Raw genomic sequence first — 13,509 nt, 5'->3', positions numbered from 1 at the left:
GAAATAGTAAATAGTGAAGGTTGGGGAGTCTAGGACTAGAGGCACAGCCCAAAAATTAAGAGTTAGATCTTTCAGGAGTGAGAGATTTGGAACTCTCTCCCACAAGCTACAATTGATGTTAGATCAATTGTAAAATTTAAATCGGAGTTTGATAGATCATTGTTAACCAATGGTGTTAAGGGATATTGAGCAAAGGTGGGTATAGAGACTTAGGTCGCAGATCAGGCATGATCTCACTGAATGGCATGGAACAGGTTCGGGGCTAAATGCCTGTCTTATGTTCCAAACCACAAAGCAGAATCTTCACCCACTGCACACACACGACAAAACACCCCCACCGCGCGCGCACGACAAAACACCCCCACCGCGCGCGCACGACAAAACACCCCCACCGCGCGCGCACGACAAAACACCCCCACCGCGCGCGCACGACAAAACCCATCTGGTTCACTAATGTCCTTTAGGGAAGGAAATCTGCCATCCTTCCCTGGTCTGGCCGACATGTGACTCCAGACCCACAGCAATGTGGTTGATTCTTAACTGCCCTCAGAAATGGCCTAGCAAGCCACTCAGTTCAAGGGCAATTAGGGATGGGCAACAAATGTTGGCCTTGCCAGCAATGCCCACACCCTAAGGAAGAAAAAAAATGCAGAATCCTGTCGCACCACAGTCATATCTCACCCCCCCCCCATATACAAATACAGAATCACCCCCCACAACACACAAATACAGAATCACCCCCCACAACACATACAGAAACAACCCCCACAATACACAAATACAGAATCCTGTCCTCCACACCCAATGCAGAATACCGTTCCCCCACCCACTACAGAATTCACAGCTCATACTACAATAGTTCCACTGCTCCGTCAGTTACCTGTGGCTTTAAGAGCTCTGTGCAGTTGTCAATGATGATGAAATTCTGTGCGTAGCTTCCAGACCACCCATCATGTACTTCTCTGTTATTTTCGAAGTATACAATATTTTGCTCATCCTGCAATGAAATATGGAAAGATAAAAGGAATTGAAGGTTTCAGTATTTCACTGAAGAATGGGGAATGGTTAAAAAACGGGTGGAGGAAGTGGACCAGAGAGGGGGCGGGAGGGGCTTGAATGGGGCAGGGGGTCCATATGTCTTCATATTAAGTGATCATCATTGGCAGTCATATATTAATTCTGCTGCCGATGTACTATCCATATAAAGACCACTGTACAAACTAATTCACTGAGATAGAGATAAAGAAAGACTTGCATTCATATAACATCTTTCATGATCTCAGGATATTATGAAGTACTTTACAGCCAATGTTGCATTTTTAAGATATAGTTACTGTTGTCATGTAGGAAATGCAGCAGCCAATGTGCACACAGCCAACTCTCACGAACAGCTATGTAATAATGACCTGAACCCGTTTTTGGTGATGATGGTTGAGGGATAAACATTGGCCAAGACGACTAAAAATAACTCCCTTGCTCTTCTTCTAAATAGTGCCATTGGATCTTTTATGTCCACTCCAGAGGGGAGATGGGGCCTCGGTTTAATGTTTTCATCTAAAAGACGATGTCTCTGACAGCACAGCATTGGCATTATGCTCAAGTCTCTGGAGTGGGACATGAACCACAAACCTCTGATTCCCAGGCGAGAGTGTTCCACTGAACCAAGGCTGTCAGAGGTGTAACACAGTGCAATGTAAATGAAGCCTATTTTAGATTTTTAACTTCATGCCTCTGATGGTATTTAGAACCATGGACATGGTCAGCAACTGTGCAAAACACAGAACTGCTTCCCAGCAGGTCCCGGAGGCAAAGGCATCAGGCTGAAAGAGGGAGACTTGGTCTAGGGTCTCTTGGGACCAACATAAAGACAGCTTTTTCAACAATTTCACAAAAAAAAAAATGATGTTTGGGAAATCCTCCAGTTGGAAAAAGGTCTTTTTGATCCCCATATACATTCTGCCCAGCACCTGGCAATCAAACAATGCGAATGTGCTTTCAAATCCAAATAGCAAGTGAATACATCTTTCTGAAAGTTGCTTTTACAATGTCATGCTAGTATGGCAAATAGCAGAAGCCTGGGCCATGAGTTTCTTTAAACAGACACTCGCAGCATTAACTGGCTGAAAGACGACAACAAATATCCCCAAACTGCCCCTTACTATGAGCTTCGTTGCTGAAATTGAGTTTGTTTGGGTTAATTGAAGGGAGGAGCACAGGAACAGAAGTTGAACAGCCTGCTCCACCATTCAGTTAGTTCATAGCTGATCTGCACTTCAATTCCGTTTTCCCACCTTTACTCCTTATCCCTTGATACCCTCACCGCACAAAAAATCTATCGCACGCTTGAAAAGGCACCAATTGTCCCCCATCATCCAGAGCCTTTTGTGGGGTGGTTTGGGGGAGGGGGGGGGGGGGGGGTGGGGGAGGAAAGGAGAACGAGTTCCAGCTTTCCATTGTGTCCCCCCACCCTGACACCCTGGTCCTCTCCTCAATCACCAACACACCCTCCCCTTCTCATAGCACCTTTTCATGCAAGCGCAGGGAATGCAATACCTACTCTTTTACCTCCTCTCACCATCCAAGGCCCAAACACTCCTTCCAGGTGTAACAGCAATTTACGTGTACTTCTTTCAATTTAATATACTGTATTTGCTGCTCACAATGCGGTCTGCTCTACATTGAGGGGTTCAAACACAGATTGGGTGCCTGCTTTGCAGAACACCTCTGTTCAGTCCACAAGCTTTATCATTTAAATTTTCCACCTTGCTCTCATACTGACCTCTCTGCCTTCGGCCTCCTGCAGTGTTCCAACAAAGCTCAATGTAAACTCGATGAGCAGAACCTCATCTTTTGATTAGGCTCTTTACAGCCTTCCAGACTCAGCACTGAGTTTAACAATTTCAGACTGTAATCTCTGTCCCCATTTTGTTTCCTTTTTCTTTGCAGGTTTCAATTTTAGTCTCGTTCTTCTCTTATTTTTGGGTTTGGACGGCAGCTGTTCATTATTCTGCCATTCGCACTTCCTCTAGACATCTTGGGCGGTATTTAATGGAGGCGACGGGGGTCTCACATGCCAGCTGAAGAGCAAGCAAGAGCCCCGCATTGCCTCTTTTCAGGAAGGCCCGCCACATTACAGGCCAGTAAGGCACTTAACTGGGCAGCAACTGGCCGTCCCTAGGGCTAAGGACACCAGGGATGGAAGTCCCGTCTACTGAGCGCCTTCGGCCAGAGGCCAGCAGCTCTTTTACTCAGCAGTGCTAATGCAGAGGCGGTGGCTGCTTCTGGTTATGAACCCACCCACATCCAGCAAATTGGAATTGTAGGCCATGATAAAATATTAGCGAATGTCACTGCAATATAGTACTTCCCTCTCCCAACCGCTGCATATGAGACTTACTGGCATGTTGAAGACTTCATTGTAGCAGTGTGAATACCTGAGGTACCAGGAGATGTTAAACGTCAGTGAGGAATCACATGTGCTCTCATCGAGAACTAGATATAAGACGACAAAGAATGAGCATCAGTGAGGTCAGCAACATACTGTGTTTCTAGACACTTTTATAATAGGTCTTGGGCTCTGAAGAGATCAACAAACTGAGAGCAGTGTTCTCCCTTGTTATTGCACCATATGCCATTGGTCCTTTTGGAAAGACAATAGAAACAGAGCAGAGCACTCAGCATCTGTAGCCTGTGTACTCCAGAGCCAAAAAAATTCAGCAGGCAGTATTCATTTAATTTATAAACCACCAATATCATATGCAGAGGGATTAAAACCTGTTGTTGTTCAAATGGTGAAGTCATACTGTGGGCTGGTGCTGGGAGACATAACTGCATTACATGCTAATCAGGCACTTAACTGGGCAGACGTCTAACCCACAGAGAGAAGTACAATTTTCAAGAGGAGGCAGGCCAGTAGCAGGAGGTGCTTCTGAGCAACCCTTAATGTTCTCTCTCGTAGAGAAGGCTGCTCATTGCATGAGAGATTTGCAATCCGCGCACAAGGAGTAAGGGCTGTGACTGTTGCACTCTGAGTTCAACTGCACTTCAGCATTCAGATTGATTAGATCACGAATCGTTAGTATAATTGTGCATTGGGATCATGGATACTGCAGAAGGAAATGGTATCGCAAGATATTAATTGTTTCTACTGGCCCGAAAATACTCTCACTGGCAGTACCAATGATTCCTCAGGTATGAGCAAGTGCAAATAATGTCAGAACTCAATATCAACTGCTCCTTATTCCAAAGCATCAGAAACACATCCTCACTTTATTCAAACTTCACTCCTTTCCTGTGGGACCAACTTCTGATGTAACCCACTGAAGTTAAAAGGTGGAATATTTTTCCAGTTTGTTATTTGTGGTGAAATCATAAACCCGCTCATCATATACAAGCTCACAACTACATGACAAATATTACACAAAGACAATCTTCACCAAAGCATTCAAAGAGTAATTGGGCTGATCCCTCATTCAGTAGAATGAAGCGGATTACGGGCCAGCAAAAGGTTGGGCTACGTCTAAGTAGTGAGTAGCCATTTCTATAGTATCTAGTGAGCATCTCTGCAGACAGTGCATTAATAAACCTCAAGACAGTGTACAGACACATGACCACACCCAGATCTCTGGCCACTGAGGGAGGTGCTGAGTTTCCCGAATGAAATATCACCGAAGTCTCTTGAACACCACCGAGTGGATAACTGTGGATCAGCCTTTAGGGGATTTAACAGCAGTCAACTCATTCCACACCAGCACGACCATACTCCTGCCACCTTACGCCTTCCACCAGCATTTTACAAACAACTCACGTAAAAGCTATTACTTACATTTTAAAGAAATAGTGCTGCCATTGAAAAGAGTCTTCCTGAATGTATGATTAGAATTTAGCTGAAGAACAACAAAGAGAAAGGTTAATTTCATGTGAATTTTGCGATTCTGAGCAAAAAGATGTTTTAAACCATTAGCCCATGCGTGCCAGTATAAAGTTTATCTTGGAATATCTAAAGGGAAATTCAATTTAGGGAAAGTACAGAGCCATATTTTACAAATCTTGGCTATCGTGAAAAAAGCCCATCTGGTTTCAGCTTTGATTTTGCTTTTTAAAGGTTTCGCCCCTCCCCAAGTCTAACTTCCTCCAGTCCTACAGTGCCCCACTAACCCCCAAAGTTACTATTCCTCTGATTCTGGTCTTATTTTGATCCCCCTCTCATTTCACCCCACCAATGGCAGCTGTGGCTTCAGCTGTCTTGGCTCCACACTCTGAAATTCCCTCCATCTCTCCACCTCCCCCTCCTACTTTAAAGCCCTCTTTAAAACCTACTCACGTGGATGATGTCAAATTGGATGATACTGCTACATACAATGCAACATGATGTATTGTTAGGGCCACTGAATCATAGCGGCTGATAGAGTTAATTTTTTATTAAATGTTATTCTGTGACACATGTAATGAAGAATACATTATTGTGGTGACACATCAGTCATCCAGAAAGAGGTAGAAGGTAGGGGATGGACCCAAACTGATTCAAATATCAGGTGAGTAGTCATATTGGGGTGGGGCGGGGAAAAAGAGGTCGGGGGGCAGGCAGGCGGAGAATGGCAAGATGTCTGAGCTGGCAAACTCGAGGTCCGCCCACTACTACCAACAATAGAAAAACAGAAAACTGGGTGACAGCCGAAATCAGAAGTGGGTTTGGCTGGCAGCCCCAAAGATCAAATGGAAAGCAGTGGATAAACTCAAAAATCAAGTTTAAAAAAAACTAAAAAGAGTGAGAAGAATGGGAGATACAACAGTGTGCCCTTGCGTTGCTTGGGGCAGCCTTCATAGTAGTAAGTCCAGGAAACAATTGTTAGCTTAAAAGTATTTCTAATACTTATCCATGCAAGAGTCATGACATAGGAAGTGCACACAGATGCAAGACTTAATTATATAGCACAATGCTCCTAATATAAAATGGCACATCCTCTGACCTACCTTGAACAATGGCAAGGAAGATTTGCTAGTACTGTTTCATGGAATACTCATTTGAAGAAATTCTTAATGCTGCAGATTCAAACTGGAATAAACAGAACTTTCTGACAAGGCTAATGAATCTGCCAACACACATTCTGCAGTTTCTAGGTACACAAACAGACCATATTTTATTAATAGCAGTTACAAGTTTCTAGGCTTCATTTAACATTGGAATTATACTGCAGAATGCAAATGGAAAAGATACAATGGGAAACTTCAGGAAGACAGGGACAAGAAAAAGTTGAGAGAGATACCCTCCTTCTTTGGCCTCCTTGTCTTGAGAGACAATGGGTAAGTGCCTAGAGGTGGTCAGTGGTTTGTGGAGCAGTGCCTGGAGTGGCTACAAAGGCCAATTCTAGAGTGACAGACTCTTCCACAGGCGCTGCAGATAAAATTGGTTGTCGGGGCTGTTACACAGTTGGCTCTCTCCTTGCACTTCTGTCTTTTTTCCTGCCAACTGCTAAGTCTCTTTGACTCGCCACTCTTTAGCCCCGCCTTTATGGCTGTCCGCCAGCTCTGGCAATCACTGGCAACTGACTCCCACGACTTGTGATCAATGTCACAGGACTTCATGCTGCGTTTGCTGACATCTTTAAAGTGGAGACATGGACAGCCGGTGGGTCTGATACCAGTGACAAGCTCGCTGTACAATGTGTCCTTGGGGATCCTGCCATCTTCCATGCAGCTCACATGGCCAAGCCAACTCAAGAGCTGCTGGCTCAGTAGGGTGTATATGCTGGGGATATTGGCCGCCTCGAGGACTTCTGCATTGGAGATATGGTCCTGCCACCCGATGCAGAGGATTCTCCGGAGGCAGCTGAGATGGAATGAGTTTAGACGCCGCTCTTGGCTTACGTACGTGGTCCAGGCCTCGCTGCTGTAGAGCAAGGTACTGAGGACACAGGCTTGAAACACTCGGACTTTTGTGTTCCCTGTCAGTGCACCATTTTCCCATTATCTCTTGGCCAGTCTGGACATAGCAGCGGATACCTTTCCAACGCACTTGTTGATTTCTGCACCGAGAGATAGGTTACTGGTGATAGTTGAGCCTAGGAAGGTGAACTCTTGAACTATTTCCAGAGCGGGGTCACCGACATTGATGGATGGAGCATTTCTGACGTCCTGTCCCATGATGTTTGTTTTCTTGAGGCTGATGGTTAGGCCAAATTCGTTGCAGGCAGCCGCAATCCTGTCGAAGAGTCTCTGCAGACACTCTTCTGTGTGGGATGTTAATGCAGCATCGTCAGCAAAGAGGAGTTCCCTGATGAGGACCTTCCGTACTTTGCTCTTCGCTCTAAGATGGGCAAGGTTGAACAACCTGCCATCTGATCTTGTGTGGAGGAAAATTCCTTCTTCTGAAGACTTAAATGCATGTGACAGCAGCAGTGAGAAGATCCCAAACAGTGTAGGTGCGAGAACACAGCCCTGTTTCACGCCACTCAGGATAGGAAAGGGGTCTGATGAGACACCACAATGCTGAATTGTGCCTTTCATATCGTCATGGAATGAGGCGATGATACTTAGTACCTTTGGTGGACATCCGATCTTTGCTAGTAGTCTGAAGAGAACACGTCTGCTGACGAGGTGAAAGGCTTTGGTGAGATCTATGAAAGCAACGTAGAGGGGCATCTGTTGTTCACGGCATTTCTCCTGTAGCTGGCGAAGGGAGAACAGCATGTCAATGGTGTATCTCTCTGCTCGAAAGCCGCACTGTGCCTCAGGGTTGACATGCTCAGCCAGCTTCTGGAGTCTGTTTAAAGCGACTCGAGCGAAGACTTTCCCCACTATGCTGAGCAGGGAGATTCCACGTTAGTTGTTGCGGTCACCGTGGTCACCCTTGTTCTTATAGAGGGTGATGATATTGGCATCGCGCATATCCTGTGGTACTGCTCCCTCGTCCCAGCACAGGCAAAGCATTTCATGGAGTGCTGAGAGTATAGCAGGCTTGGCACTCTTGATTATTTCAGGGGTAATGTCGTCCTTTCCAAAGGCTTTTCCACTGGCTAGAGAATCCATGGCATCACCGAGTTCCAATTTTGTTGGCTGTTGGTCCAGCTCATCCATGACTGGCAGAGACTGGGCTACATTGAGGGCAGTGTCAGTGACAACGTTTTCCCTGGAGTACAGTTCTGGGTAGTGCTCCACTCCATTTGCTTGCATTAGTCAGTTATCGTGTCCCCTGATTTGGACTTGAGGGGGTGATCTTCCTGAAGGTTGGCCCAAAAGCTCTCTTAATGCCATCATACATTCCTCTGATTTTTCCGGTGTTGGAGGCCAGCTGAATACGACTGCATAGGTGTTGCCAGTAGTCATTTGTAAAGTGCCTGGCTGTTCTTTGTGCAGTGCTTCTGGCTGCTTTAAGTGCTATGGATGTTAACTCGCTGGGGGCTTTCTTGTAGTTCAACAGTGCAATGCACTTAACGGCTATGACAGGTTCCAGCTCTTCAAAGTGACATTGAAACCAGTCTGCATTCTGCTTCTCACGTTTGCCAAAGGTGGTCATTGCTGAGTCATAGGCGTCTCTGATGTGGGCCCACTTGATCTTTGCATCCCCTGTGGGAGTGTTTTCAAGGGCTTTTTCAAGTGAATTTAGAAACTTATGTAACAGCTGTGGATAAGAAATTCTGTTAGTGGTGATGCGCGGGTGGCCCTTCTGCTTGGAGTGATGTAGCTTCTTTGGTTTGAGTTTAACTTTGCTGCACACTGGGCAGTCCGCACTGTGGAAGCTGCGTGTGATTTGGACACGGTTTATAGCGGCTCGCCTTGTGACGATGAGGTCCAGCTGGTGCCAACGACGTGATCTTGGGTGTCTCCATGAAACCTGGTGACAGGGTTTAGTATGAAAGAACGAGTTGGTGATGTAGAGGTTGTGATAGGCACACAACTCCAGCAGTCTCTGTCCATTCTGATCCTACTGATCACCATTATCAATTGCAGTTTAGACAGACGTTAGCTGTCCAGTGATGGAAAATTGCAGACTTCACAGAAAATTAATCTCTCTCCATTGAACTCAATGCAGCCCAAAGAGAAAAACAGCCTTGGGGCAGAGTTTAAACTAATTTGGCAGAGCATTAGGCATCAAGATGTGGATTTATAAAGTCGAAACAAGGTACAGAGGACTGGGAGAGACAGAGTTGGAAATAACAGAATTAGGTGGGATATTAAAAAATACAGAAAATGGCCTAAGTTAGGTTTGGAGTGCACGTCTGTACATGAGCAAAGCGTGATTAATAAGGTTGGTGAGTTGCAGGCATAAATAGCCATATTGAAGTAACTGAAACCTGGCTCAAATAATGAGAGGATTGGATACTTAATATTCCTCACTTCAAGGTATTCAGGAAAGATATGGCAGGGAAAAGGGAAAATATCAGTGTTAGAAAGAGAGAAGGTCCTTGAAGGATCATGTACAGAATCTATTTCCGAAGAAGGGTCACCGACCCGAAACGTTAACTCTGCTTCTCTTTCCACAGATGCTGCCAGACCTGCTGAGTATTTCCAGCATTTCTTGTTTTTATTTCAGATTTCCAGCATCTGCAGTATTTTGCTTTTATTATACAGAATCTATTTGGTTGGATTGAAGAAATAATAAAGGAGCTATTATACTAGCAGTGTATTTTATAGGCCAAATTGTGAGAAGGAGTGAGGGGAGAAGATTTGTTAAGAAATTACTGAGAACTATAGAGCAGCGTCAATGGGAGGCTTTCGAATGGGACACTGATTGTGTTAAGGGCAGGGAAGGGGAGGAATTTCTGAAGTGTCTTACAGAAGAATTTTCTTTATCAATATGTTTCCTGCCCGATGAGGAAGGAGGCATTGCTGGATCTTCTAATCTTGGGGAATGAAATGGTCAAGTGGAGAAAGTCAAAGTTTGAAAGCATCTCAGGAATAGTGATCATAGCATTGTAAGGTTTAGATTGTAACCATAGAAGGAAAGGGAGCAATCGAGAATAAAAATATTTAACTGGATGAGGGCTAATTTCAGCGAATTGAGAAGCGATCTGACCCGGGTAAAATGGAGTCAAAGACTGGCAGGTAGAAATGTAATGGAGCATTGAGCAGCCTTTAAAGAGGAAATGATTTGGCTACAGTCTAGATACATTCCTACAAGGGTGAAATGGATAGCAACCAAAGCCTGAGTTCCCTGGATGTTGAAGTGAGAGGGTAGGATGAAACAGGAAAAGGTGGTGTATGACAGATACCTGCTTGATAATACAAGGGAGAATAAGGTTGAATATAAAAGTTTAGAGGAGAAATGCAAAAGGAAATAAGAGGGGGAAAATACATAGTAAAAGTGTAGATTGGCAGATGTAAAAGGGAATCCAAATGTCTTCTACAGGCTTATTAACAGTAAAAGGGTTGTCACCGAAGAAATGGGGTTAATTAGGGACCAAAATGGTGGTCTATTAGTGGATGCAGAAGGCATAGCTGGGGTATGAAGTGAGTATTTTGCATCAGTGTTTACCAAGGAAGAGGACCATGCCAAAGTAACAGTAAATGATGAGATTGCTAGGATACTGGATGAGATAAAAATAAAGATGTGTTAGAAAGGCTGGTGGTACTTACAGTGATACGTCAGCCAGTCCAGATGGGATATATCCTAGGTTGCTGATGGAAGTAAGGTGGAAAGTGCAGAAGCGCTGTCGACATTCTTCCAATACTCCCTAGATAGAAGGGTGCTGTCAAAGGACTAGAGGATTGTAAACGTTATACTCTTGTTCAGAGAAGGGCAGAAGGACAGACCTGACAATTCTAGACAGGTGAGTTTAACGTTGGTGGTGGGGAAGCTTTTAGAAACAATAATCCAGAAGAAAATTAACAGTTGCTGGGACGAGAATAGACTAAGTTCAGGAGAGTCAGCGTGGTTCTGATAAGGGCAGATCGTGTTTTTTGATGAGGTAAGAGAGGGTGGATGAAGACAGTTCAATTGATTTTTTGTATATGGACTTCCAAAAGGCGACTCAAATTGCCACATATTAGGCTTAGAGTCATAGAGTCAGAATTATACAGCACAGAAACAGGCCCTTCGGCCCGTTGTGTTTGTGTCGGCCATCAAACACCTAACTACTCGAAACCCATTTTCCAGCACTTGGCCCGTAGTCTTGTATGCTGTGGCATTTTAAGTGCTCATCTAAATACTTCTTAAATGTTGTGAGGGTTCCTGCCTCTACCACCTCTTCAGGCAGTGCGTTCCAGATTCCAACCAATCTCAGTGAAATATTTTTCCTCAAATATAGGGACAGGTGGGGATGTGATAGGAATATGGAATTAGTGTAGGATTAGTATAAATGGGTGGTTGATGGTCGGCACAGACTCGGTGGGCCGAAGGGCCTGTTTCAGTGCTGTATCTCTAAACTAAACTAAACTAAATCCCCTCTAAACCTCCTGCCCCTTACCTTAAATCTATGCCCCCTAGTTACTGACCCCTCCGCTAAGGGAAAAAAGTTTCTTACTATCTAACCTATCAATGTCCCTCATAATTTTGTATAACTCAATCATGTACCCCCCCCTCAGCCTTCTCTGCTCTAAGGAAAACAATCCTAGCCTATCCAGTCTCTCTTCATAGTTGAAATGCTCCAGCCCAGGCAACATCCTGGTGAATCTCCAGTGCAATCATATCCTTTCTATAGTGTGGTGCCCAGAACTGTACACAGTACCCCAGCTGTGACCTAACTAGCGTTTTATACAGCACCATCATAACCCTCCTGCTCTTATACTCTATGCCTTGGCTAATAAAGGCAGGTATCCCATATGCCTTCCTAACCACCTTATCTACCTGTGCTGCTGTCTTCAGTGATCTATGGACAAGTACACCAAGGTCCCTCTGATCCTCTGTACTTCCTAAGGTCCTACCACCCATTGTATATTCCCTTGCCTTGTTAGCCCTCCCAAAATGCATCACCTCACACTTCTCAGGATTAAATTCCATTTGCCACTGCTCCGCCCATCTTACCAGCCCATCTATATCGTCCTGTAACCTAAGGTTTTCCTCCTCACTATTTACGACACCACCAATTTTCGTGTCATCTGTGAACGTACTGTTCATACCTCCTATATTCACGTCTAAATCATTAATGTACATGACAAACAGCAAAGGTCCCAGCACTGGTCCCTGCGGTACACCACTGGTCACAGGCTTCCACTTGCAAAAACAACCCTCGACCATCACCCTCTGCCTCCTGCTACTAAGCCAATTTTGGATCCAATTTACCAAATTGCCCTGGATCCCATGGGCTCTTACCTTTTTAACCAATCTCCCATGCGGAACTTTATCAAAAGTCTTACTGAAGTCCATGTAGACTACATCAACCGCTTTATCCTCATCTACACATCTAGTCACCGCCTCGAAAAATTCAATCAAGTTCGTTAGACATGATCTCCCCCTGACAAAGCCATGCTGACTATCCCTAATTAATCCCTGCCTCTCCAAATGGAGACTAATCCTGTTCCTCAGAACTTTTTCCAATAGTTTCCCAACCACTGATGTTAGACTCACTGGCCCGCAATTACCTGGTCCATCCCTGCTGTCCTTCTTGAATAATGGCACCACATTTGCTGTCCTCCAACCCTCTGGTACCTCTCCTGAGGCCAGAGTGGATTTGAAAATTTGTGTCAGAGCCCCTGCTATCTCCTTCCTTGCCTCACATAACAGCCTGGGATACATCTCATCTGGGCCTGGGGATTTATCCATTTTTAAGCCCGCTAAAACAGCCAATACTTCCTCCCTTTCAATGCTAATATGTTCAAGTATATCACAATTCCCCTCCCTGATCTCTACACCTACATCGTCCTTCTCCATAGTGAACACAGATGAAAAGTAATCATTTAAAACCTCACCTATGTCTTCCGGTTCCACACACAGATTGCCACTTTGGTCCCTAATGGGCCCTACTCTTTCCCTGGTTATTCTCTTGCCCTTAATATACTTATAAAACGCCTTGGGATTTTCCTTTATCTTGCCCACCAGTGTTTTTTCATGTCCCCTCTTCGCTCTCCTAATTACTTTTTTAAGTACGCCTCTACACAATCTATACTCCTCTGGTGCCTCCGCTGTTTTCAGTGCTCTGTATCTGCCATAAGCCTCCTTTTTTTTCTTGATCCAATCCTCTATATCCCTTGACATTCAGGGTTCCCTGGACTTGTTGGACCTACCCTTCACCTTAATGGGTACATGTTGGCTCTGAACTCTCATTATTTCCTCTTTGAATGACTCCCATTGGTCTGATGCCGACTTTCCTACAAGTAGCTGCTCCAAGTCCACTTTGGCCAGATCCTGTTTCATCATATTGAAATCGGCCTTCCTCCAATTCAGTACCTTTATTTCCGGCCCCTCTTCGTCCTTTTCCACAACTATCACTATCCCCGAAATGCTCCCCCACCGACACTGACAATTCCACCACTTGTCCGGCTTCATTCCCTAGGATTAGGTCCAATACCACCCCTTCTCTTGTAGGACTTCCTACGTACTGGCTCAAAAAACTCTCCTGTATGCATTTTAAG

At 44.8% G+C, this 13,509-nt stretch overlaps 1 protein-coding gene across 3 annotated transcripts in view; it reads right to left on the bottom strand.

Annotated features, from left to right (window-relative positions):
• The window catches only part of LOC137373977 (transmembrane protein 87A-like), a 92,182-nt gene that overhangs the window by 58,091 nt on the left and 20,582 nt on the right, over positions 1 to 13,509 (bottom strand). For all 3 annotated transcript variants that reach the window (XM_068039684.1, XM_068039682.1, XM_068039683.1), the window contains exons 2-4: positions 4,826 to 4,886; positions 3,398 to 3,492; positions 881 to 997 (exon numbers count right to left, since the gene is read on the bottom strand). In XM_068039684.1, the coding sequence (XP_067895785.1) occupies positions 881 to 997; positions 3,398 to 3,492; positions 4,826 to 4,886 (273 nt within the window). The remainder of the gene's footprint in view (positions 1 to 880; positions 998 to 3,397; positions 3,493 to 4,825; positions 4,887 to 13,509) is intronic.

The sequence above is a fragment of the Heterodontus francisci genome, chromosome 9, assembly GCF_036365525.1.
Source record: "Heterodontus francisci isolate sHetFra1 chromosome 9, sHetFra1.hap1, whole genome shotgun sequence".
NCBI lineage: Eukaryota > Metazoa > Chordata > Chondrichthyes > Heterodontiformes > Heterodontidae > Heterodontus > Heterodontus francisci.
This window is presented reverse-complemented; position numbering and strand designations above follow the sequence as displayed.